Source organism: Megalobrama amblycephala, linkage group LG7 (genome assembly GCF_018812025.1).
Source record: "Megalobrama amblycephala isolate DHTTF-2021 linkage group LG7, ASM1881202v1, whole genome shotgun sequence".
In the NCBI taxonomy this organism is placed as follows: Eukaryota; Metazoa; Chordata; class Actinopteri; order Cypriniformes; family Xenocyprididae; genus Megalobrama; species Megalobrama amblycephala.
This window is the reverse complement of record NC_063050.1, coordinates 28,112,692-28,140,079: the sequence shown is the minus strand read 5'-3', so window position 1 is coordinate 28,140,079 and position 27,388 is coordinate 28,112,692. Positions and strand designations below refer to the sequence as shown.

The 27,388-nt window shown below is 39.6% G+C and overlaps 1 protein-coding gene across 1 annotated transcript in view; it reads right to left on the bottom strand.

Annotated features, from left to right (window-relative positions):
• Window positions 1-587: 587 nt before the first annotated feature.
• The window catches only part of LOC125272179 (von Willebrand factor A domain-containing protein 7-like), a 33,267-nt gene continuing 6,466 nt past the window's right edge, over window positions 588-27,388 (bottom strand). Inside the window, exons 2-17 of the mRNA XM_048196848.1 lie at window positions 24,788-24,976; window positions 24,401-24,679; window positions 21,957-22,050; window positions 21,505-21,627; window positions 20,579-20,765; window positions 14,790-14,959; window positions 13,477-13,589; window positions 13,150-13,266; window positions 12,876-13,049; window positions 12,602-12,734; window positions 11,627-11,776; window positions 11,406-11,498; window positions 11,051-11,319; window positions 2,551-2,684; window positions 2,279-2,438; window positions 588-1,781 (exon numbers count right to left, since the gene is read on the bottom strand). Coding sequence (XP_048052805.1) covers window positions 1,410-1,781; window positions 2,279-2,438; window positions 2,551-2,684; window positions 11,051-11,319; window positions 11,406-11,498; window positions 11,627-11,776; window positions 12,602-12,734; window positions 12,876-13,049; window positions 13,150-13,266; window positions 13,477-13,589; window positions 14,790-14,959; window positions 20,579-20,765; window positions 21,505-21,627; window positions 21,957-22,050; window positions 24,401-24,679; window positions 24,788-24,976 — 2,757 coding nt within the window. The 3' untranslated portion in view covers window positions 588-1,409. The remainder of the gene's footprint in view (window positions 1,782-2,278; window positions 2,439-2,550; window positions 2,685-11,050; window positions 11,320-11,405; window positions 11,499-11,626; window positions 11,777-12,601; window positions 12,735-12,875; window positions 13,050-13,149; window positions 13,267-13,476; window positions 13,590-14,789; window positions 14,960-20,578; window positions 20,766-21,504; window positions 21,628-21,956; window positions 22,051-24,400; window positions 24,680-24,787; window positions 24,977-27,388) is intronic.

Below are 27,388 nucleotides of genomic sequence, written 5' to 3'. Positions count from 1 at the left end.
TTGTGCAAAAGACCACTGAAAAACAGGCAAATGTCAACATAACGCCGACTGTGATGCAACAGTCGGGATCATTAATATGTACGCCCCAATATTTGCATATGCCAGCCCATGTTCAAGGCATTAGACAAGCTAATATTAACGTCTGGAGTTGCACAGCCGAATCAACAGACTTTATGCAGGTAAGCAAGCAAGGACAACAGCGAAAAATGGCAGATGGAGCAATAATAACTAACATGATCCAAGATATCATGATATTTTTAGTGATATTTGTAAATTGTCTTTCTAAATATTTCGTTAGCATGTTGCTAATGTACTGTTAAATGTGGTTAAAGTTGCCGTCGTTTCTTACAATCAAACTCATTCAGAATCAAATGTAAACATCCAAATATAAATATTATACTTACATGATCTGATATGCTGCATGACAAACACTTTGTAAAGATCCATTTTGAGGGTTATATTAGCTGTGTGAACTTTGTTTATGCAATGTATTATAGAGTTGTGAGCTTGGAGGCGGGGAGCGCAAGCATTTAAAGGGGACACGCACAGAATCGGCGCATTTCTGATTATGCCCCACAATAGGCAGTTAAAAAATGGAATAATAAAAAATCTATGGTGTATTTTAAGCTGAAACTTCACAGACACATTCAGGGGACACCTTAGACTTATATTACATCTTGTGAAAAAAGGGTTCTAGGGCACCTTTAAAGTATGCATAGCTTGTGTTAACCATGGACCTTATTTCAGCCATTTAACCAAAAACCAATTCAAAAAACTCATTGACTTCAGGATGATGGAATCAGAAGTGCTAAAATGCTAACTCGCTTCTGGGTTTTGGCCTACAAAAATGTGTCATAGTTCCACCACTCTTTTGGCTAAAGAATTCGACAGACCCGTGTCGGAGGAGAGTGCTGTCAGGAAAATATCAAAACACACACACAAATCCAAGGCCACTCACACGTGAATGACAATTTGATTCAGATTCAGTGATAAACTAGTAAATTGTTTTGCATTAGTGAAACGAATTTTATGAATATAGAATTTTATTTTGCGCACAAGAATTGTTTTTTGTGCAGGTGAATTAGGTTTCATGCATGTGAAATTGGCTACTCATGTGCACATCATGTCTTTTGCATAAATTATTATTGAGACAATAGTATGGAGTGAAATTTGCTCCATACTATAATGCTTCATGTTGTATAACTGTCATTGTCCTTAAGGTTGCATTTTGTAAAGTTGTAAGTAAGTTTACTGAGACATAAAATGCAATTTTGTATTGGAAATGCCAATAATGGAATGTTTGGAATGAAATGTTTTGCTTTACATTATTTCACAGCTCTAAGAAAACTTTATAAAGGATGGGATGAGAAAGAGGATGATTGTGTATTTGGCTGATGAACTCAATATCCTTACAGAGTGAAGGATTCACGTAGAAAACCGTATAAAAGCAGAGATGCCCACAGAGGGAGGGACATGAGGCAAGAGCCTGCACTAGACTTCATGGTGTAACTGCACCTGCCCACGTTCCCGACCTTGTCAACCGCGGACAAAGTCACGGAAGTTGAACAACATGAGGCCTCATATAGACCCATCACACCATCTTCCACTTTCTTCTGGGTTAAGTTTCCACTGCCTTGCTGGATGGAAATTCTCTCAATGCCTGTGCCATTACGGTCTGTGATGTTGACAGACAATTCCCAGTTTGATTTGTTGCAAGAGGAGGAGTAGCAAGTGCCCTGTACATCGACAATTTCACATTTTGGAGGTGTCAAGTCAGTCACCTGAACAGAACAGTAAAAGATGAGTTAAAACAACAGCTTACTGAAGAATAACATGGCATACAATAGAATATTTATAATATATATTTACATTTATTTGAATAAAACAGTAAAAACAGTAAATTTTTTAACTATTATAGAAATGTAAAATATTTTTGTATTTATTCCAGTGATGGCAAATCTGAATTTTAACATTTAAAGATGTAAACTACCCATTTTCCTAATATTTCTAAGTCAAATTAATAATTGAGCATTTTGTTGGGTCTAATAAATATAATTGTTTAATATTAATGCTTTTGTACACAAAAATGTTTCAGTCAGTGTTGGGTCACCACTACTGCAAAATCAGTAGAGAAACCATGACTGAAATGACTCATGGCTTGTGGTTTGTTGAAAAATGACATTTCAAATAGAAATATGCCTCATTTGTGGAGATATGTCAACTCCACAACAGCAGAACACTTTATTGGTCTGTCTAAATTAAAACCATGTGAGGTTACCTTGGAGAGAACAGAAAGGCGAAGGACAGCATAGTTAGAATCACTTCCTCCAGGACCCTCTGCCTCGATGGTTAGCGTAACATCTGTGCCTGAGACCGTATCAGCAGGAGGAGTGAGAGACACTGTCCCTTGAGCACTGCCGCCGCTCACGAGACTGAGCCTGTGATGAGAAAGAAACAGAACTGAGGCACAGAGTTTTGTTCTTGACAAGAAAAGCTATAAAAGCTTGTACGTTAGTAATCACTGAGTGATTTGAGAAGTGGAGAAATTACGTTGGTGGATGTGTCATAGAGATTTTTTTGTCATTCCTTGCACGAATTGTGTAGGCACCGCTTGGTCCGTTGGTTTTAACAGTAAAATTTAGTTTAAATTCTTCTCCTGGCAACATGGAGCTGTCTGCCTTTGCCTGTAGATGGAGAGGTAAAACAAAAGAGAGGACATTTAATAAAAAAAAATAATAGCATTAAAATTAAACTAGATTTGTTCAAACAACTAGTGAGCTGCCTAATGCCTTCGGAAGGAAATATTCTAACTTTCATGGACTGGTTTCTACATAAGAGACTTTACTACAGATTTCAATAGATTTTTTATGTTAGCATTTTGCTAAGCTAACAACATAGTACTTAAAGATGGCATGAAACACAAATTGCGATAGTCTTTCTTCCTTATTGTGACATATATCCGAGTTAAACTGCTTTACGAACAAGAAAAGGTGTAGGCAGGACTTGATTTTGTCCATTGGGAATTGATTGGATCGGTGGATGGTTGTGGTTTGCTATTGCTGTGATTTTATGTGAGTGGCAGGTTGTCCTGCCCTTTCATCATCAGAGAAGAGAAGAGGTCACTGCAAGTGGGAGGGGAAGTTATTTTGATTAAAGTTTATGTGGGAAAATAAATTACAAAAAATAATGATGTGCGCAGATAAATAATCTATAATAAATATAGCAATATTCCCCCCAAAAAGAAAATTGTCCATTTTGATGACATGGTGACTTTAAATAAGCATACTTTTTTTTTTTAAATACTTTTTAAGGACAATGGGTCTCATTCACTAACCATGTATATGTACAAATTTGTGCATGAAATCTGCATACAAATGTTTTCCCAAACAAATCATGATTCATCAATACTTTCATACTAAAAGGTATTGCTGGACCACATACTCTTGGTAATTTTATACATAGATATTTCTTCAAGAGTGCGTCTTTAGAGAGTGTGAAAAATTACTGAAAGGTCGTGCATAAACCTCTTATATGGAAATATAATATATAGGCCTAATATATTTAAAATACTCCAAATTCATTAACATAACAACAAGGTTAAAGGGGGGTATCACACACAGTTTCTCATGTTAAACTTGAGCACCTATAGAGTAGTAGTGCATCCTTCATATCTCCAAAAAGTCTTTAGTTTTATCATATTTATAAAAGATACATATGCTGTACCGAGTCTTTCCGAAAACAGCCGAGCGCCTGGAGGCATGTCCTGTGAGCGGAGCTAAAGAGTGATGAGCACGCGAAGCTTTTGTGTAGCGATCGTCTACAAGCTATCAATGGTCAGCTAAACAAATGTATTTAAACACACACAATACACCATCGCTCTCTGCGATGTGCGCTCTTCCGGGAGAAGTGCCCGTACAAGGAATTACGACCTTTCTGATGTCACACTGGCACATATTCGAAAAAAGACTGCGAAGTTTATGAGGATTTGGAAGAGTATTTTTGGCACAGATGTCACAGACTGACTGTGACCTAGGACTTTTATTTTGAAGGGACTGGGCATGGGTATATGTACAACAAACTCTTTCCACCATTACACATATGTACAAAATAAATGCCGGCAAACTATACCATCCTTATGTAGTTGTATGTTGTGCCCTAATTTTGGTGTTGTAACATCCCATTTATCATCCCATGTTGTTAGTTTTGTTTTTTGTCTGTTAAATATTGTTATTTGTTTAAATGTTTAATGTTCAGTGATGCATCCTGTTCCAATAATGTTACACAGAAAGGAATACCAAAAATACTTTACACAATAGGTGTTTATTTCATTTTCTTTAGTTATCAAGTTAACTTTTCCTTTGTTGTTTTGTTTTTGACTATTGCTACTGTGCACAACTGGGAGAACTACTTGTTTGCACTTTTTGGATTAAAACCACTCTGAACTGTGCATTTTTGTCCCCTGTTATTTTTTTTACACCTCTGGCCACTGGTACATCCTAACAAGTGGTGTCAGAAGTGGGATTCAGTACCAGTTGAGCGACAAGTGGGGATATTTTTTTTTTTTACCTCTTCTGACATGCCTCCCAAATTAAGGAGTCAGCCTGAGGAAGGCACAGTTCAGGACAAGGATCAGGGTGCCATAGGAGGTGCCCTGGAGGCAAGTGTCCAACCTGCTGAGGTTCCGTCAGCTGGAGGGGATGCTGCTGTGGAATTACAAATTTAAGAATCTGTTTAAGATCTGCGGATCCTACATCCTGACCATTTGGCAGGACAAGCTCAAGATACAGCAGTGCTTTTGTCTCTATGATAATGTAAAGGTATAGGTGATACTGCCAGACTGATTGGATTAGCACCTATGCATTTGAATGACACAGTTATGCTGATTAGATCATGGCTGGGAAATGTAGGCAATGATCTGATTCCTGTACTGCATTTGCATCCTTTTGTTTAGATTGTCCACACCTCTACTCTATGTATCCCTCCCCCTTGAATGTATATGAACTACCAAGTCACTGCCTTAGTTAGATTTTGGATGACCACAGCGACGCACAGCGTGTTTCTCAATAAAGAGTAACTTCTGCTTCAAGAGATCCCAAAGTCTCCTGGTCTATGCTTCTGAGATTTCCAACAGTTTTGGTGCCGTGACCCGGATAGAGCTTCTCATCTCAATCCAGATTGAAACTTCAAGCACAACAAAGATCTGATCCAAAAGAAGATCCAGGCTGAATTTTCCTGTACACCCAAGGGTTGGTGAGTGATACTCTATCCAAAAGAATCATTAAGACCAGTACAAAGTTGTTATCCTCTGCGCCGTCAGAGAGGAGTTAACAGACAGCTGTAGGGTTTGGTTAACTAAGTTATCCTCTAAAATGTTCTTTTAGAGATGAAGTTTATCCTCTGTTTAGGCAGGGAAGTTAAGCATCACATGCTAATAATTAGGTATCCTCTGTTCAGGCAGGGAAGAATTAGTGTAAAGTGCTAATAATTTGTGTTGTCCTCTGTTTTATCAGGGAAGGTGGTGTGTTAACAGAATAGCCACCCTCTACTTTGCTAGAGAAGAAGGTTCATCCTCTGTTAACTCAGGGAAGGTTATAACTGTTACAGTGTCTTAGCAAGTTGGTTCTACTCTGCTCACCAGAGAAGGTTGAATACATTACGATGTGTATTAACTAGATTAACCTCTGCTCTGTCAGGGAAGTGTTGAAGTGTATTGTTGTGCCAGAAAGACATTACACAATGTTGAGAAAGAATGCTAGAAAAATTCCAACAACTGAGAAAGGTGGACTAGCTACCCCTTTATGGACAGATAGTGAGTTCAAATCATTGTTAGGAAAGCACATGGACTCAATAGTGACTGAGTCAGTCAGATTGGATTTGACAAAGAAATTTGGGATTCATCCAGAAAAAGTTTGGTCCATTGAAGAATGCAAAAAGGTACTTGGTGCTTGTATTCGGAAGAAAAATATGAAGGGCATTGTCTGCTGCCACAGAGAATTTACTCTATCCATTGCACAAGAACAAATCCAACGTATTGCTAAGTTAGAAGAGCAGAACAAACAGTTGCACACTCGAATGTCTCGTCTTACTCAGAAGTTGGGCCTTAACAAGGCATCAACCAAATGTGACTCAAAAGACCAACAGTCAGATGAAAGCTATCCTGAGATACAGTCTTTCTGTAGACTAGAGGGCAATAGCAATACTGGATTCATGGATAAAGATGTAAATGCAGTTGAAGTGTGTGGAGCGAGACAAAAGGCTCAGAGTAGGGCAAAAGGGGTTGACACAGTTCCATCTGTAACCCCCATACTGCAGTTACAAGCGGTCAGTACCACTATAGGTCCTGAAGACATAGAAAGAATTGCTGAGAATTTGCCATCAGTGCATAGAAACTTTTCTGAGTTTAGAACAGAGTTGTCCAGAAAAATGAAGCTCTATGATATGTCCCTAGCTGACGTCACCCAGCTAATGTCACAAATCCTGAAAGAGTCAGAATTCAATGATTTTGAAAGTGCTGTAAATAATTCTGAGTTTCAGCATTCCAGCAAAGGTGAATTGAGAGAAGGAGTTCTGAGAGTGTTACAGAACCTTGTTGGACCAAAGGTAGACTGGTCAAAGATCACTAGTTGTGTACAGACGAAGGATGAAACTGTAAGTGAGTACACTGAAAGATTTTGTCAGTTAGCTGCAGCATACAGTGGAATAGCTGACACTCCAGAGAAGGTGTTAGAGGATAATGGACCACTGGTCCGCATGTGGTTTGATGGGCTTTCATCAGAATACAGAAATGCATTGCCTTTCTTAGACCTCACATGGTCCAATGGAACCCTGCAAAACAGCTTGGATAGGTTAGCTATTTGGGAAAGAGACTCAGATGTCAAGACAAGAGTAAAGATTGCAGCAGCATCCTTTAAGGTCAACACAGAGAATCGACAGAAACGTAAACGTCCTAAGAGAGAAGGCAGTTGTCATTACTGTGGTAAACCTGGACATTGGATGAAAGAGTGTAGGAAAAACAAAAAGACATTAAAAGAAATGAACAGCTTTACTCAGCTCCTACTCAGTCTACTTGCTACACTGAAACTGCCCCTCCCCTCTTCTCCAAACTCTTGGAGCAACAGCTTGCTGACATGCTAACCATTTGGGCTGTGAGTGCTTAATTTCCCCAGTAATCTACTAGAAAGCTGAAAGACTCATTATGAACAAATGAAAGTTGACTGTCACTTCCACTATTTGGGGGACACTGGTTAAGTACACTCACAGCCTTAAATGTTATGCTGCAGCACACTCCATTCACTTGTCCATCCTCAATGGGTTATGATGTCTGCTATGACTGATGTTTCAATGGAAGATGGAGATGTAGCACCTTAAATTTGGAAATTAACTACAGGGAGAGAATAGGACACACAGACCAGTGAGGAGCCCAGGGAAGAACCGAAGTGCATAAGGCCTCGGGGGTTAACCCTGTGGTGAAGACTTCCTCATAGGTTTCCCCCTCTCTCAGTTTATCCCAACCTTACTGGTCTATAGGTGTCAAATTGATTAAGAATAGGTTAAGAAAAAGAAGAACAAAACCACTATACGATCACTAGAAGTTTATGATGATCAGAGTTAGACAGAAAAACTATACGATCATCAGAGGTCTAACGTACTAAAGTCTATGCATGAATACTGCTGGTCTGCTGTCTCTTTGTTTTCTTGTGTGCAGGTATGTGTATATGCCATGACGTCTCACAAGCAGCACCTGGTGTAAAGCATCACCTCAGATATCCATGAACAACCTTCATGATGACGGACTCATCAGAGCAACTTGGAGTTGCACGATGACAAATAATCATCTTGGGACAAACATGGAAATGGACTCTCCCGGGAACAGACTCCACAGCTATTCAGGCGCCATGGACTTTTAGGACTTCCACGCTTATGCTACATGGTTTTTCTGTGTCATCATGTAGTTAATACAACATGTTACCACCCTGCGTTGTATATGTGTGTCAACAGTATACTCAAGTTAAAGAAAAACACTTATGTAAATGTTGGACACGACACAGAATAAGATGTATGTGCCTGTAACTGTTACAAGTTGCATGACTGGAAGATGGAACTTATGTTAACAAACATATGTTATAGAAGGGATTTAAGAAGGTTTAAATTTGTATTATGTGAGAGTTATTAGAACTCTCAAAGGGGGAACTGTGGAATTACAAATTTAAGAATCTGTTTAAGATCTGCGGATCCTACATCCTGACCATTTGGCAGGACAAGCTCAAGATACAGCAGTGCTTTTGTCTCTATGATAATGTAAAGGTATAGGTGATACTGCCAGACTGATTGGATTAGCACCTATGCATTTGAATGACACAGTTATGCTGATTAGATCATGGCTGGGAAATGTAGGCAATGATCTGATTCCTGTACTGCATTTGCATCCTTTTGTTTAGATTGTCCACACCTCTACTCTATGTATCCCTCCCCCTTGAATGTATATGAACTACCAAGTCACTGCCTTAGTTAGACTTTGGATGACCACAGCGACGCACAGTGTGTTTCTCAATAAAGAGTAACTTCTGCTTCAAGAGATCCCAAAGTCTCCTGGTCTATGCTTCTGAGATTTCCAACACTGCAATTACTACTCTTGCACACATGTTTGAGTCCTTCATGTGGTATCAGCGAGAGCGGGACGAACGGCAGGAGCGTGAAACTGCTAGACGAGAGCAACACTACGAAGTCCTCAGCCATCAAGTCAACCAAATGCAGCTGGATATGGAGCGTACCAGAGTTTCAGGTACAGATAGTGATGGAACGGCAGCCGGGGTGAAAGGCCAGGAGCCAAGTTTGGCCAGGCTTGAGGACACAGATGACATAGAACACTTTTTGACCACTTTTGAGAGACTGGCTGAAGTTTACCAGTGGCCGAGAGGAGACTGGGCTATACGCCTTATACCCCTGCTTACAGGCAAGGCCAGGAGTGCTTTTGTGGCAATGAATCCTTCCCAGACACAGGATTATGACCAGCTGAAGCAAGCCATACTGAAAAAGTATGAGATCAGCACTGAGACCTATCAACTGAGGTTCCGTTCTTTAAATACCCCTATGCACGAGTCACCAAAAGAACTCTACACTTGCCTTAAGGACCTGTTCTGCAAGTGGGCCCAGTTCACCAAGAGCAGCAAAGATAACATCATGGAGGCTATTGTGCTTGAACAGTACCTGCGGGTCTTGCACCCAGAGGTGAGAACGTGGGTCAAGGAACGGAATCCAACCACTGCTGCACATGCTGCTAACCTGGTGGAGGTCTATATAGCAGCAAGGAGGGGTCCGGGAAACTTCCAATATGCTGGAGTCCTGCAGGCCACCAAGGGTAAGTCTGAGGGGTTGGGGGGGTGTTCAAGCTCTCAAGGCCAATCTAAGATTCTGAAATCCACATACAGTAAACCCACAACACCTGTGCCCCTACCTCAAACTACAGACACTAAGGAAGTTGTGTGTTATAATTGTGGTGAGCCAGGGCATACTAGACCACACTGCCCCTTAAAAAAGCCTAAGATAGCAAGTCTCTGTTATGTTCCACGGCTAGTACAGTATGCAACCCCTAAACATGACTTAGAGCCAGTTGTCACAGTCTTGTTGAATGGTAAACCACTTCCAGCTTTGGTAGACACAGGTTGTGCCCACACATTGGTAGAGGCCAAATATGTACCCAGAGATAGCTGGAGGGAGGAGGAAACTGTGACTGTTTGTTGTGTTCATGGGGATAGTACTAATTTGCCAACAGCTGAGGTCTACATTGAGGTGCATAATCATCCATATCTCATGAAGGTTGGAGTAGCTCAGAGACTGCCATACCCCATTCTGTTAGGCACAGATTTGCCAGTGTTGGTTGATTTGGTGCAGGAGACCACATGGTGTGGAGTAGTGACAAGAGCTCAGGCTAGGCAGCAGGTACAAGACACACCAACCCAAGGTACTGATGAGTCACTGCAAACGATACCTTTTTATTCTGAAGTTACTGTTGCAGAACCAAAACCTACAGAGGAGGATAGTCTACAGCTACGTAGAGAGCATGTCGAAACTTTGATAGAGAACACAGAGCAAGCTGAGGTAGAGGAACCTGAATTGAGTGATACAGACATTGTCATTCCGAATGATCTTGCTAAGCTTCAGAATGAAGATCCTACCTTAGCTGACTGTTTTAGACAGGTAAGGGAGAAGGAAGGGGTGAATGTTTTGTTGGGTGAAAGATTTGTACTGAGAAATAGACTCTTGTACAGAGAAAGTAAGGAGGACGGCAAGCAGTTGGTTGTACCAAAGACACAGAGAAGGGAGATATTAGATCTAGGACACTCCATCCCTTGGGCAGGTCACTTGGGATTTATGAAAACTTTGATGCGGATTGCCAAGAGGTTTTACTGGCCCAGAATGTACAGTGAGGTTAAGGAGTATTGTAAGACATGCCCTGAGTGTCAGCTTGCTGTTGGTCGTACCCCTGCATATGCCCCGCTCATACCATTGCCTGTTGTTGACTCTCCATTTGAAAGGATAGGAATGGATATTGTTGGCCCACTGGAGAGAAGTCAGGCAGGGAACCGATTCATTTTAGTAATTTGTGACTATGCCACAAGGTACCCGGAGGCTTATCCACTTAGAGAGGTCACTGCCAAACAGATATCCACAGCACTTTTGAGATTCTTTTCACAAGTAGGCCTACCACGAGAGGTTCTTACAGACCAAGGTCCTAACTTCATGAGCCATACCCTACACCAGGTATATCAACTGTTAGGGATTAAGAGAGTGCGAACCACCCCGTATCACCCTCAGACTGATGGCCTAGTGTTTATTTTATTACTAAACTTGGTGCAATGCAATCTGGGAATATAATGCCATTCTCTCTGTAAAGAATATATGCAACAATTAATTCAAATCTTGATTAAAATTGTTATCTCGGGAAGCAACATATTTAAAGATGATGTATCTACCTATTGGTACAGCTCACTAAGTCATAATGTCATAATGGTTCAAATATAGTTTTAAAAATGTGTCGCGCAGTTTGTACCTTGACAGTGACTTTGGACTGAGACATCTGTGTGGTGGTCTGCCTCTGGAACAAGCTGGAGAAGGTCTTGTCTTTTCCTTTCAGCAAGACCACAAACTCTCCTTCTGGCACTTCTTTCACAGTAACTAGGAAATTTCCACCAGCCATTTTCTCTATGGATCCATTAGACACTTTGACCCCAGACACATCCACGAGAGCGACCTCATGCACCTCTAGAGCCTCTGGACCTTTCTCTCCAGACAGTGTTAGTAGCAGCTTAGCCGGTGAGCCTGAATAAAGAGAAAACAATCTTTTAACACCCCCATTCAAATCATTTTATAAGAATCGATTAGTTAAACACAACAGCAGTTCAAACCTGCTAACGGCCGCCCATCAATGGCAGCATATCCAGGATGGGGTCCTTTGAATTCCTCCACAAAGTTGTAGATAAATGTAATCGCACTCTGGCCTGAAAAATGTGCGTTTGTTTTAAATTTAAATGAATTTCTTTACTGTCTACATTAAAAAGTCCTAAATAGAGGTTGGCAAAGACTTTAGTCTTGCATTGGTTAATTAAATATATACACGAAGGCTCACCAATCACTTTTATGGCGTAGGACTGACTTGTCGTCATGTCAATAAACCACAAACCCATCTCAGTTTCATTTAATTGTATTCGTTGCAGGTTTCCTACTTTCTGAATTGTTCCCAGAGGTCCGTTGGCAACAGTGTTAGATTGAGACACACCTGGAAGCAAGTGCATACCATTAGATAATAGTGGAGAAACTTACTTTAATATCTTATATTGAAGCTGTTCATAATAACAATCAAGAATCAACCAAATAAGTATAGTACAATATAATATAAACTTACTATAGTTTTACATTTTTATTTACTGTTATTTTCAGTGTTATTTTCAATAACTTCTAACATATCACTCTAACATTGTTAGTTTTAATTTTAGTTTAATTTTCAGAGTTTTCTAGATTCAATTTATTTTGTTTGTATGGCTGCCAAAGTTAATGCGCTAACTGGTATCATTTAAAATTATTTCAATTTCTCAGTGTTATTGCGACCTAGTGGCATTTCATGTTTAATCCTGGCATGCTGCAAAGATTTCAAGTTTTATAATATACCATGCAGTGCTTTTGATATCACCACTTCTGGTCATTCATTTTTCATACCAAGAGGGGTTATGTTTTTTTCCCCTTTTCTGGTTAGACAGGATGCATTTCCCATTTCCAATTTTAAGTCTAGTGGTTTGTAAAACAATTGCATAGTCAATAAGTTAAGTCATTATGTTAAATTTGTATTTAAGTTAATTCAGTGTAAACTATTATTTTCTGTGTAAACTACTATTATTTTTACTTTTCATTTTATATGATTCACATTGTATTTCTACATTGTCTAATTTCTATATTAACATTTCAATGTTAATATTCTCATTCAAATACACCTAACTTTTGTATAATGAATATGGTTTGGTTACAAAAAATATTTTTATGTTAGTTAACAAAAATGCTTTAATTTGGTTTTCAACAATATGTGGTTTGCATTCTATTAAAAGTTTACCTGTCGGGCTGCGTAGGTTGAATGTGAGGCTACTTCCTGTGATGTAGATGGTAGTGTTGGACACAGACCTATCCAGTAGGAAGGAGAAACTCTCCACACGTCCTGGATCTCTGGAGCGCTGAAGAATTGTCACCTGACAGAAGAAGACAGGGTGTGCAAACATTTGCAAGGAAAAAACTCTGGCTTTTCAGTACTTTATGTCAGTAAGCTGGTATAACTGTTTGGTTTGTGAGATATTTACAATTTCAAAATGACTATAAGATGCTGATCATACCAGGGCTGAAGTAGAGGTATCAACAATAATTTTAGTGGCTTGAGAGATGCTGGACTTGGGGACCTCAATGGCTTGACCACCAGAGGCCAAGGCCATGTCATAATACACCTGAAATTCTGACCGTGCATTCAATGACCTTCTCCTCCTGCTAAATGTCGTCATTAAGGAAGTCACCTGAAAAGAGGGTGAGAGATGGAAATGTGGGTAACTAATGGAGAGCTGGTGAAAATGTTGATGGCAAAGACTGAAAGTGAATCAGTGATGGACAGTTTACTGTAGACTTGGTGCTGCGGATGAGAGCGGTGATGGTTTTATTCAGGTATGTATCTTTAGGTGGAGCGTCGGTAAACACATATATTTGTGAGGAGGAGGGAGCACCTGTCAGAGCCAACTGTGGGAGAGACAGAATGTTAGAAAGAAGAAGAACCATGAAGGGTGGTCAATAAAAATGGAATCCCTTTTAGTGTTGTGAAAAGATTCACATGTTCTCTTAAATTCTATAATATTCAATATTATAATATTTATTACTTCTAACCAGAGACCATTGTGGTTGCTAATCAGATATGAGGATTGAGCTGATTGGCTGAAAGGCCACACGTACCTGAAGTCCTGACAGGCACATTTCTGGTGTATCTCCTCCTCCAACAGCTATGAGCTTGGAGATCTCTGACTTCATTACATCTGGGTTTGTGGTTCTTATTAGTGGTCCAAAATCTGCAAATTCATACAAATCATAGCTGTAAAAAATATTAGATCATTTTTGCAATAAAAAGAGTAATAAAAAAAGTACATAATTGCTCTTTTCCAAGTCCTAGTGAGCTGCCTACAGAGGAAACATTTTAAGGCACCTTATAGGCAAATTATCAACATGAAGTGCTTTTCCAAAAAGTACTTAATTTTAGTCAAATTCTAAGGCATAACAACATACTCAGTGGGGAAAAAAACAAGGATGTCAAACAAATGTTGCTATTAAATAAACCTATTTTAATTTACATTTAATAATGAAAAGTATCAATAAAAACAGTTGAGTATAATTAATTACTGAACTCCGCTATCGCCGGTCCCAAACCCGGGTTAGCAAGGAGGAGCGATGGTTGTGGGGCTGGCGCCCCCACCCCATAAAACAATCTCTTGCCACAGATGAGCCAAGATTGATGACGGCGGCATACACCTCAGAGATGTGGAAACTGACAGCGACCATCGAACGACAACTTAACATTTTCCACCAAAACTGCCTGCGGTGAATTCTGCAAATATCATACAGAAATCATATAATCAACAAAGAAGTATACCGCTGCACCTCGAGTCGACCCCCAGTTAGTCTAGCGTAGCCAGACCTTCAGTCTGACAGAAGAGTTTGGCATCATGGCATTTGTTTCCAGGTGGACCGTTAAAGGACATGACACACATGTCTCCTGGACATCCTGTAGAATTCAACCAACCAGATGATGACTTCGAAACTCCTGAAGTGTTTCCAGATAAGTGTGCCATATGCATCAAATGTTCAGCTAATGGTCCTTGGGCATGATGTCTGAGGCTGAGACTAACTCCTAGTAGACTTGGTTGCCGAACAACTGTTTCGATTCGCCGGGTATCTGCTTCGTCTTCCACAAACCGGACTTCCAAAAGCGCCGATGACATGGACGCTTGGACAAGACCAAATATAGGATGCCAAAAAAGCCTGGGAATCCGAAAAACACATGGCGCAACGTGTTTATTCAAAGATATGAATGCTGTGGGAATATCATGGGACGAAGCTGAAGCTGCCGTGCTAGACCAAGTACACTGGAGATCGCTCGTCTCTCAATGCGCCACTCAGCGCAGGAAGAACTTAGTCTAAGTAAAAGTAATTTTATCAAATATTTTTATGTGCTATGTATTTCAAAGCTTAATTGAAACCCTTTTTGCACTCACCTGGATCATTAAACGGCACTAGAATATATTCAGATGGTTCATCTTGAGTTCCTTTCTTACTGTCAATGATGTTGAAGGCGACTCTCTTGGCCTCTGCAATGTCATTTGACATACTGCCTGTGGTGTCAATCACAAAAGCCAGTACTGCAGATCGTGCAATACCCATCAGCCTGATGGAGAGAAAAAATGTTATTATGGTTAATGGATTTTAAATGTGAGCATTAATGCATTTACATTACATTTATAGTTAAATACTCAAATTAAACTTAAAGGTAGGGTAGGCAATTTGTTTTATAAACACTTTTTGTTATACTGGTTGAAACTCTTTTCACATCCTGATAGCAATCAATAATAGAAGTGTTCTAAATATTCAAACATGTACATATATCTTCTGTTGAAGTCATTTCCATACCTCCACGTACTTGCTCGCATAGATGTCACACGTCATCAGCGGGTTCCATAAGGCTTTGCAAAGTTATAGACCGAGAGTCGCCAAGCGCCACAAACAAACAGCAGCCACCTTTTTCAGTTCCTCCTGAACTACGCCATGAGATAGCAACCCTTGACATTCTACCCAAAGCTGTTCAGGTCCTCAGACTCTGATTTATGCATTTCTATGTCAACACTATGAACGGCGAAATAAATTTGCAGCAGTCAGGTGGTACAAGTCAGACCTCTGCAAGTTGTTTACGTTCATTATTATTGTAATGTTATATGGTTTGAGACATGAGGTAAATTAACGCTGTCTCTCATGACGCTTTTGAATGAGGCGTGGCTTTGGAGAGCACTCTGAAGGGAGGGTGGGATCTCATGGTTTCAAAGCTAACTTGCTATTGCTAGCCTCTCCACAGTTGCCAACCCTACCCTTAAAAATTAGGAATGCTACATACACTACTATTCAAAAGTTTGGGGTCAGTCTTATCCAACCTTATGCTCACCAAAGCTACATTTAGTTGTCAACTTGCCATCACCTGCCCCTACCACAACAAGACTGGATCAGGGCCAACTACCACCTCCCTGTAGACCTCCCAGACACCTCAGGACTTGACTGGAGGGAGGCCGCTCTCGCCAATTCAGAGCCTCGTCGCAAGATGGCCGCCGCCACACCTGAGCCCTCTGTCAAGATGGCTGCTGCAACGCCTGAGCCCTTAGCCAAAATGGCCCCACTGCCTAGGTCCTCTCCAGAAAGTACTGAGGAACTATGGCTAATAGACTTTTGGTCTGAACTTAATTCAGCCCCTGACCAGAGTCCAGACTCCTCTCCAGTCCCTGAGTCAGGCCCCCACTCCCAGGGCCCAGAGGGGGCTCCAGTCTCCGCCCCGAGCCCAGAGGGGACTCCAGTCTCTGCCCCGAGCCCAGAGGGGACTCCAGTCTCTGTCCCAAGCCCAGGGGGGGCTCCAGTTCCCTTCCAGAGTCCAGCCCATGAGCCCGCTCCAGACTCTGCTCCAGCCCGTAGCTCCTCCCAATAATTTTTTTTTGGGCGGGGCGCCATATACCCGTGGCAATAGGGGCAAAGGCCAAGGAGGCTGCACCACCATGGCCCACTGAGCTACCGGCACCACTCTAGACCCCCGAACTTCCTGACCCACCATGGCCCCCCGAGCTGCCTAACCCGCCATGGCCCCCCGAACTTCCTGACCCACCATGGCCCCCCGAACTATCAGCCATGGCGCCGCTCTGGAGGCTTCCTGTCCCCTGTGCTACATCCTTGCCAGCCTCCAGAGCGCCCACCCTCCCACCCCTGTGGATGTTGTACGGCGCAGGACGCTCCTTCCAGGAGGGGGGATGATGTCAGGGTTCTGTGTCTGTTTCCTGTTGTGTCACATGTTCTTTTGTTCAGTTTTCCTGCCACTTGTTTGTTTCCTTAGTTACCCCATTTTGAGTTCATTAGTCACAGCTGTGTCCTGTTAATTAGCCTTGTTTGCCCCTCTATATATTCCCTGTGTTCTCCCTCAGTCTTGGTTGGTTCTCGTCAATGTATTACGTTTACATTTGTATGTGTTGTTATTTATCCTGAGTTTCTCTTGGTTCCTTGATTCCTTTATTAAAAGTCTACTTTTCTGCAAATCTCCTCGTCGTAAGTGTTCCTACACTATGTAACGTGACACAAACACCTAGGATTAAATAGTCACATCACAGAACAAAGACCAGAAGAAGAAAAAAGAACAAAATGAAGACAAGACTAAGCTGAAGACAAAAGGACAGACAAGCAGCTGATTCAAGCCATTCAACTTTTACTCACTTTTTGTTTCTCTTACTTAACTTTCTTTTCCGTTGAGAGTCTTGTGTTCTAAGTTTTTCCGCAAAGTTTAACCAACGACTTTTGCCGCCTCAACTTTAAACTCCAGCCACTACAAGAGACTTCATTCCATTTGCCAGCATGCTCGAACATGATTGGGTTTTACCTAACCACAATCCGGACCTGAAAAGATCCTGCAACAAATCATAAACTCGGAAAAACTCTTCTCTCCAAGCCAAGAACGTCGGCGAGGAGATTCTCGTTTAAAGTCAACAAGCAAGTACCTCCCAGATTCTAAAGCTGAACTGGTGCATTAAATTAATGATTCATGGTTCGTTCAGGTCAGGTCTTTTGAAGTGCATATTTTGCTAGAAATCATGCTCATCATTTCATTCTCTTAAAATTCTTTCTCACTTATTTCCTTTCTTTCTGCAACATGTATGAATGTGTGTGTGTGTGCGTGTATGTGTTAGTTTAGTTTGTGTTACAATAAATAAAGTCTCCTGTAGATTTTAAAAGAAAGTGTCTTGTATTATGTGCTTGAAAGTTTAATGTCTTACACTATTGATCCTGTTACTAAGCTATTAATTAGTGTTTTCACAATAGTTGGATATTCACATCCGCTACAAGAGCTTATTACGGTCCGAGCAGATGAACGCTTGGCGATTCAGTTGCTCGGTTATAAACTAAATGACTCTTTATAATTCCCTATAAATTAATTATTTAATTTGAGCTGATTTTGTTCCTACAGAACCCACAAAGAAAGAGAAGAGTGGGCAAGCCAAGACAGACATGGAGACGTGCACTGAAGCTGAGATGAAGGCAGCCGAATGGTTGTGGGCCCAGCTGAAGAGAGTCGCCCAAAACTGAGTCCACTGAAAGACTGTTTCTGAGGCCCTGTGCTCCCTCGAGGAGTTTGCGGAATAAGATCATCTAAAATGTTGGTAGATTTCAGGAAATGTTCCCACAGTTGTATATTTGATTTATTTAGTAGTGTTCACCACAAGTAATAGGCTGCAGTGTAACCTAAGTATAGAAATAGCTTCTATTTGGCATTCTGCACAGAGATGACACCTTAAACCCAGTCTTTCTGAAAAACTGGTAGTGCTATAGATGTCTAAAACACACTCACACACACACACACACCATGTCATCAGTCATTCAATAAATAACTGATTTTGTTATTGAGTAATTGTTACTGACTGAGAAGTAATGATGGTGATGAAAAAAAAAAAAATTATTTATTTATTTGTAATTTCTTATTTCTTACTGGGCAGCGGAAGGGAAGAGGTAGGTGAAATGAAAACAAAAGTTTCTAAGCAGTTGTACATTCAGCCTAAAGCCCAAAGTATACTTTTTTAAACTCACGCTCAGTCGAACGCACAGCCTTGCAAAGTATACTTCATTTGACTCGTATGCGTATACAGGCTTTCAGCACATGTTTTGAGCAATCTCTCGCCAGGAGTTACAACCCATGTAAATATCTTTGTATTCTTTCATGCTAGAGTTGTACAAATGAGGGTACTTTCTAACCTATGTAGGCCTCCATTGTCGCTGTAGCTTGCATGCGTTCAGGTCTGTTCTGTTTATGCAGTTTTTCTTCAACTACCTTGTGAATCAATGCCCCCAGGGCACAGTTGCCACCTTGTGGAAAAACTTATTACTGCAAAAATATTAAATGCACATATGCGACCTGCGCGTACAGTCCACACATACTCTTCTGATGATGAAATTTGCAACACGCACTGTACGCTGACCCTCACATGCGCGTAAATGTGAATTATACTTTGGGTTTAATAGTGATGATTCACTGAATGGCCAATTTCACATGTATTTTGTGTATTTTCAAGATAGAAAATACTGTTTTTATATTTAAATACATTTTTTCCACACTGTGTTTCGTATTTTATTTTTATACATTTCAAGTAAGGCATTATATACAGTATCTCACAGAGGTGAGTACACCCCTCAAATTTTTGTAAATATTTTATTATATCTTTTCATGTGACAACACTGAAGAAATGACACTTTGCTACAATGTAAAGTAGTGAGTGTACAGCTTGTATAACAGTATACATTTGCTGTCCTCTCAAAAAACTCAACACACAGCCATTAATATCTAAACTGCTGACCACAAAAGTGAGTACACCCCTAAGTGAAAATGTCCAAATTGGGCCCATTTAGACTTTTTCTTTCCCCGGTGTCATGTGACTCAATAGTGTTACAAGGTCTCAGGTGTGAATGGGGAGCAGGTGTGTTAAATTTGGTATTATCTCTCTCACTCTCTCATACTGGTCACTGGAAGTTCAACATGGCACCTCATGGCAAAGAACCCTCTGAGGATCTGAAAAAAAAAATTGTTGATCGATATAAAGATGGTGTAGGCTATAAGAAGATTGCCAAGACCCTGAAACTGAGCTGCAGCATGGTGGCCAAGACCATACAGCGGTTTAACAGGACAGGTTCCACTCAGAACAGGCCTCGCCATGGTCGACCAAAGAAGTCGAGTGCACGTGCTCAGTGTCATATCCAGAAGTTGTGTTTGGGAAATAGACGGATGAGTGCTGCCAGCATTGCTGCAGAGGTTGAAAGGGTTGGGGGGTCAGCCTGTCAATGCTTAGACCATACACCGCACACTGCATCAAATTGGTCTGCATGGCTGTCGTCCCAGAAGGAAACCTCTTCTAAAGATGATGCACAGGAAAGCCTGCAAACAGTTTGCTGAAGAAAAGCAGACTAAGGACATGGATTACTGGAACCATGTCCTGTGGTCTGATGAGACCAAGATAAACTTATTTGGTTCAGATGGTGTCAAGCGTGTGTGGTGGTAATCTGGTGAGGAGTACAAAGACAAGTGTGTCTTGCCTACAGTCAAGCATGGTGGTGGGAGTGTCATGGTCTGGGGCTGCATGAGTGCTGCCGGCACTGGGGAGCTACAGTTCATTGAGGGAACCATGAATGAGCAGAGCATGATCCCCTCCCTTCAGAGACTGGGCCGCAGGGTAGTAATCCAACATGATAACAACCCCAAACACACCTCCAAGACGACCACTGCCTTGCTAAAGAAGCTGAGGGTAAAGGTAATGGGCTGGCCAAGTATGTCTCCAGACCTAAACCCTATTGAGCATCTGTGGGGCATCCTCAAATGAAAGGTGGAGGAGCGCAAGGTCTCTAACATCCACCAGCTCCTTGATGTTGTCATGGAGGAGTGGAAGAGGACTCCGGTGGCAACCTGTGAAGCTCTGGTGAACTCCATGCCCAAGAGGGTTAAAGCAGTGCTGGAAAATGGTGGCCACACAAAATATTGGCACTTTGGGCCCAATTTGGACATTTTCACTTAGGGGTGTACTCACTTTTGTGGCCAGTGGTTTAGACATTAATGGCTTTGTGTTGAGTTATTTTGAGGGGACAGAAAATTTACACTGTTATCACATGAAAAGATATAATAAAAAATTATTATCTTTTTACAAAAATGTGAGGAGTGTGCTCACTTCTGTGACTGTATTTTTATTTTAAATACATTTTCATGTATTATGCCCTCTGCCCATACCGAAGGTAGTCCCTATTTCCTATAGCTCCACGGATGTCCTCCAGCAGATCCAGGGTGGCTTCAGATGCCAGATTCACAGCATTATTGTGTAGATCAGCGTTATAGGAAAGTGGCTCATCTTTACTGATCCCTACTCCAGGATTCTGGTAACTGTTGAAATCAGTCTCTCCACCATGACTACATTTACCTTTCACACACACATAAAAGACAAATAATGAAATTGTAACACTTAAGAATGTTTTTTTCTCCAAATCCACACATCTATTTTCTAATTTTTAAACTAAGTTTTCTCCTCCTTTCTCCCCATATTTTTTGTCTTCTAATTTTAAATTATCTGTTAATGTTTTTAAAATTTGGTAAATGTTGATATGTTTTGGTTAATACAGCATCTGCTTACACTGCTAAGTTTAGTTGTGAACTACTAGATGTTTTAGCTCTGCTTTTCTGCTTTTGATTAAGTTTTGTTATAAATATTGTATTTATAAATAGTATATTTATAACAAAACCTAAAAGCAAATGAATTAAATGTGTTGTCACAGTTAGTGTTCCCTATGGTAAAGTTGGACCTTGCTTAATTAAAACCATTTCTCACCTCACAAACACAATATATCAAATTGATTTTGTTGTACTGTGGAAAGAAATTGGAAAGAAAAAAAATGTGCAAGACATGTTAAGAAATGAATTGAGCCACAACCGTACCATTAACATCCTAGTTACAACAACATGTTTAAGTTGTTTACACATGACAACTTAAAACCACTCCTTCTAGGAAGCTGATTAAACGCCAACATGTCTTGTAAGTTAATGAATTAGCTTTAAAAGAAGTGAAAGAAGTTACTAATACATTTTGAGTTCACCTTACTTTTTTACAGTACGTATTCCCATGCGTGTCTGTATAAACCTACAGTATGTATGTCTCCTCTCACCTCTAGGTTTGTCAGCGGAGAACAAGCCCATGTATCCTGAAGTGAGGAACTTCCCCTTCAGAATGGCAGGCATCAGCTGGTTTGGACCACTGGAACATTCACTGCATGTTGGCATTGCAACATCTGTACATAAACAAATACACATTCATTCCATCTACATCAGTATACAACACACATAAATCAATCACAAGCATGCACTCAATTTACTTATTTGCTGTTTGGAAAAGTCAACATAGATTACTCTCATACAATATGATGTGTACTCTCCGGTGTAACCTGTTATCAGCTATGCACCAAATCGTCTGTTCACTCCAGTTTTCATTTTGAACATTGATTAATAAGAGCTATTATAAATTAACATTGGACATGTCAACACTAAAAGAAACGTGCAATCATGTTTATTTTCCACAAATGAGTCTCTCTCATAAATCACACTCACTGTCTTTATCTACCTGCAATGTTCTCAATGTTGAGATCCGGTCTGATGAGGTTGGCATATGGACTTTTGTTCCCTAATTCAACCCAGTTACTGTGGCTGTAAAAATCCTGTAAAAAAAAATCAATAAAAAAAAAAAAAAAAATCCTGAATTAAAATGAATACGTAACATAATATTAATAATATTAAAGCTTACGTTATATATATATTTTTTTATCTTTTAGAGATACGTGTCACAACCATTAACAAAAACATTTCTTAGAATAACTTGTGTTATTAATGTAATAATATGTAATAATGTGAAATGCTTTCTTTATAAGTTATTATCAGAAATGTTTTTGTTAATGGTTAAGACATTTTTCTAAAGGATAAAAAACCGTAAGCTTTTTTCGTTATCTGTGTTTAAAGCTGCAGTCCGTAAGTTTTGCCTCTTTGTCGCCATCTCTGTTTGAAACCAGCAACTGCAGTTATTTGCAGAATTATCATCTTTACGTGCCTTGTGCATCGGCACGGCTCCTCAGTGCGGATGGATTTAATGTTTTGAGGAGAATGTGTGTCTGTCAGTTACCGCACCCATGGATACTGTACAGGTACTTCAGAATCACAGATTGTAGTCTTGGAAATATGACCAAAATAAGAATTTTTACTGGAAAATGTCATCTGAACAAGTAACAAATGTGACCCTGGACCACAAAACCAGTCATAAGGGTAAATATTTTTAAATTGAGATTTATGCATTATCTGAATGAATCAGCTTTCCATTGATGTGTGTTTTGTTAGGATAGTACAATATGTGGCTGAGATACAGCTATTTAAAAATCTGGAATCTGAGGATGCAAAAAAGTCTTAAAGGTCCCGTTCTTCGTGATCCCATGTTTCAAACTTTAGTTAGTGTGTAATGTTGTTGTTAGAGTATAAATAAAATCTGTAAAATGTTAAAGCTCAAAGTTCAATGCCAAGTGAGATATTTTATTTAACAGAAGTCGCCTACATCGAACGGCCAGTTTGGACTACATCCCTCTACTTCCTTCTTTAATGACGTCACTAAAACAGTTTTTTTACTAACCTCCGCCCACAGGAATACACAAGAGTTGCGTTTGTAGAGTGTGTTTGTCGCCATGTCGTCGAAACGCTGTTATTTTCATCCCGCAGTCCAATCACCGGGTCTGATTCCGGCTCAAATTGATAGGGTAAAATTAAAGACATGTTTACAATAACACTGAGCGCGTGCATCTCCACATTATGGTAAGAGGCGTGACCTTTCCGGGCAAGATGCGCTAAACTGCTGTCGAATCACAACACAGGAACCGCTGGCACAATCAGAACTCGTTACGTATTTCTGAAGGAGGGACTTCATAGAACAAGGAAGTCATCAGCCCGTTTTTATGACAGTGGAAACAGCGGTATACAGATAAGTAAATTATGTGAAAAACACTGTGTTTTTTTACACGCGAAACATGAACACATGTTATATTGCACACTATAAACACAATCAAAGCTTCAAAAAACCACAAAAAACGGGGACCTTTAATATTGAGAAATAACAAAATATTGAGAAAATCACCTTTAAAGTTGTCCAAATGAAGTCCTTAGCAATGCATATTACTTACAAAAATACTTTATATATATATATATATATATATATATATATATATATATATATTTACAGTAGGAAATTTACAAAATATCTTCATGGAACATGATCTTTATTTAATATCCTAATGATTTTTGGCATAATAAAAAAAAATGATAATTTTGACCCATAGGCCTACAATGTATTGTTGGCTATTACCACAAATATACCCGTGCAACTTAAGACCAGGGTTACAAATCTGCCACTTTTGCTCTGACCAACTGAGAAAAAAAGGTGGTGATTAATGGTGATTAAATCTAACGATCACTTAGCTCATATCACATCAAATGGTGCAAATTATTATTATTGTTATACTTTGTTCTCAAATTGTTAATGTTAACAACATCAGCATAGCGTGACCACGTGTATTTAGTGTGTATTAGCGTTCCCTGTAGATTTAAATTTCTGTACAGTCTAATTTCTAATTGTCCATTTGTCATCCCATACACTCCGCCATCTAAATGACACAGTATGTGTTGACAAATGTTTTACATTATATTAACATTGAAGTAAATAGAAGTAAAAGTTGACAAATATTTTTAATTTGATGTTTAACATAATGTTATAGAAAGAAGTATGGAGCCCTAAGGAGACATGAAGAGAAAAAAATATGACATGGGAGGCAAAATTATTTTGGTAATGCTTTTGTTTTATCTCCCAAATGTTTTGTGTTCCTCAGGAAACTTTGAGTTCACTTTCCAAAGAACACAAATGTTTTGCGAACAAATGCAAGATGCGTGCAAAGAGCTGCGTGGAAACCATATTGTTGATCATTTTGTAGCAATATGCTTGTCATAGTCACTGACTGTATCTCCCCTCTCACCCACCTGCAGTGTGTGACACACTCGCCCCAGCGTTTCTCTGGCAGATTTAAAGTTGCCAGTGCGGACATTCGCTTTAATGGCTGCAGTCCCCTGAATGATGAGGTTGCGCCCCTCAGTGAAGGCCTCGTTGTTGAAGTGGTGTGGTGCACTGCTCATGAAATCACGGTCCACAAATCCATTCTGCATGTAGATCTGATTCAGTGCCGTACTGAACTTGGCTCCCGAAACCTCACCTGTGGCCGTGCCCAGACATGCACTCAGCACCTCTTCGGGTGATGATCCCTGTGTTAAAGTATTTCCCAAAACAATTGTTTGTCTTCAGAAGAATTTCATAATTTTCATGACATGTTTATAGTGTTTTTTTATGCCCCTACTTGTACACAAACTCACCTCTGGACTGAATTGTCTTCCTTCTGATTCAGCCACTGCTTCACACACCTCGTGGATCTTTGCCATCACAGCATGACGAGTAATGGTCACATGGGTGTTTCCGTTACCGCCATCTGGCAAAAATGCCTGCACCCTGGACACCACTAGTGCGATCAGGGCCACGACGGGCACCAACAACTTCATGATCATCTGAGTCAAGAAGACTAAAATTTAGTAATTTAAAAGTGGAGTCACTAGAATTGCAAAACCACTGTTTGGAAGTTAGTCGGGTTGACCCCAGTAACAAAAGTGTAACCAATCAGCATTAGGGGGCATTAGGGGGCTCAAGGAGAGAGAACGAGCAAGAGGGAGATTTGAAAAAAGAAAAAAAAAAAAACTGCAGAACAAGAGATGGAACGAGAGAATATCACTGGAATGAAGGTTTATGACTGGGCAAGCGCTTCAGGACCTGCATTAATATTAGAAAAGCTTTCCAGTGCTGGAAAGAGCTAAGTGGGAAGGCCTGAAAACAAACACGGAGACTGCTTTGATTCCGCTTCTCATGTGAGTAACACTGGGTTTTGATTGTCTGGAGCTGCTGTGCTGTTGGTGACTAACAAAGAACGCTTGTATTTACTCTTGTTTACTGTACAGTAATTTTTTGTGCTTCCTTGTCATTCGTTCATCAACTGCGCTTTATTTTTTGTGAAGCATTTTGTTGCTCGTCAGCTGTGATAAACAGATATCCACTTGCAATGCATGTGTAACATAGGCCAGATAGTGAGAGTTTTGCAGATAAACTACTGCACACTGATGACTGCTAGAGAACGCGGTGTTTAGCATCATTGTTAGTGCACTCGCCTTGCCTGGCAGCAGCGGTCAGCCCGGGGTTCGAGACCGACTCCGAGCAGGGTGGTTCGGATTGGAGTGTGAGTTTTGGAGGCGGAGCAATGAAGAGAGGGGTGGGTTTGTTTGGTTTGATTTCAAATATCAACATTGTCCAACAGTGTTTTTCAAAATCTACTGATCCCACCTTTAATAATGCTTCCCTATGCAAATAAATAAATAAAATAATAATAATAATAATAATAAATAAATAAATTCCACTACTAATGCTTATTTTAAGTTATCAAAGAACAGCTATGTAACAGACATTTTCATTTTCTGCATTTTTTCTCAATCATTAATCTGCTTTTATAAAAATACAGCCATATTTTGAGTGATAATGTGAGACAAAATGCAATTTTTCTATTCATGTGGAAAAACTAAAAAAAAACTACACTAGCAGACAAATTAAAAGGAAAAGAGAGGAAAAGAGAGAAAACTGAGTGGAATTATGTTAAAAATATTACAAAATGTTTATATTCCTCAGGAGCCTCAGTTGGACGTTTTATGGCATGCCTTCCGGAAGGGGGGCATACTGTAACGTGTAGTCATAATTTTCAGTGTTCAGATCAGAAACAGCTTTATTGCCAGGTATGTTTACACATACAAGGAATTTGTTTTGGTGACAGAAGCTTTCACAGCACAAATAGAATGACAGTGTCAAGACACAGATAATAAGAAATAACAAAACTTACTCCAGAATAAGAATAAGTAAATAGAAAATAACAATAAAAAAAAAAAACACACAACATACAAAATAGACAATAGACAGTGTACAGTACGTATGTACAGTTACATTATGTACAAATACAAGGAAATGTAAATAAGCAGTATGGTCCGTGTACTTTTGCATCCATTCCTTTTTCCTTTTTTAAACCAGAAATGAAATATGGAAAATGCGGTTTCTTCCTTTTTTATTTTAACACTGATGAATAGAATTAGCAGATATAAGCTAATTTTTCTTAAGCAAGATTATTATTTTATTAAAAATATATATATAAATGATATACAACTTGTTTTTTAGTATGTAAAAATGCTAAATTTAATTTCTAGAGTTCTGCTGTTCAAATTGAAAATACCTAAACATACTGTATGTCATGATGACAAAATTATACCCCAATATGTAATTTTCATGAAGACAAAATTCCCATACCCTTTGCCTCAGTGGAGGTTTGACATGAAATGTTTCTCAGTACTCATTGAAAGCAATGCGTTACGGCCACGTCGCTGGGAGACATTAACACTTTACGTGGCTTAAACCTACTAAAACAACAACCAGTAAAACTAATTTCTCACATTTTCTTGTCATCAACAACATCTAAGACAACGGTACGGAAGAGGATTAGGGCCAAGCAATAATAAAAAAAAAAAAAAACCATCTCGAGATTAAAGTTGTTAAATTTCGAGAAAAAAGTCGAGATTAAATGTTGAGAATAAACTAATTAAATTACGAGTAAAAACTCGTTAAATTTCGAGAAAAAAGTCGAGATAAAATGTTGAGAATAAACTCGTTAAATTACGAGAACATATTCGTTAAATTACGAATTTGTTCTCATAATTTAACAACTTTTTTCTCGTAATTTTTATGACTTTATTCTCAACATTTTATCTCAACTTTTTTCTCGAAATTTAACGTGTTTTTTCTCGTAATTTAACGAGTTTATTCTCAACATTTTATCTCAACATTTTTCTCGAAATGCAACGTGTTTTTTCTCAAAATTTAACAACTTTAATCTC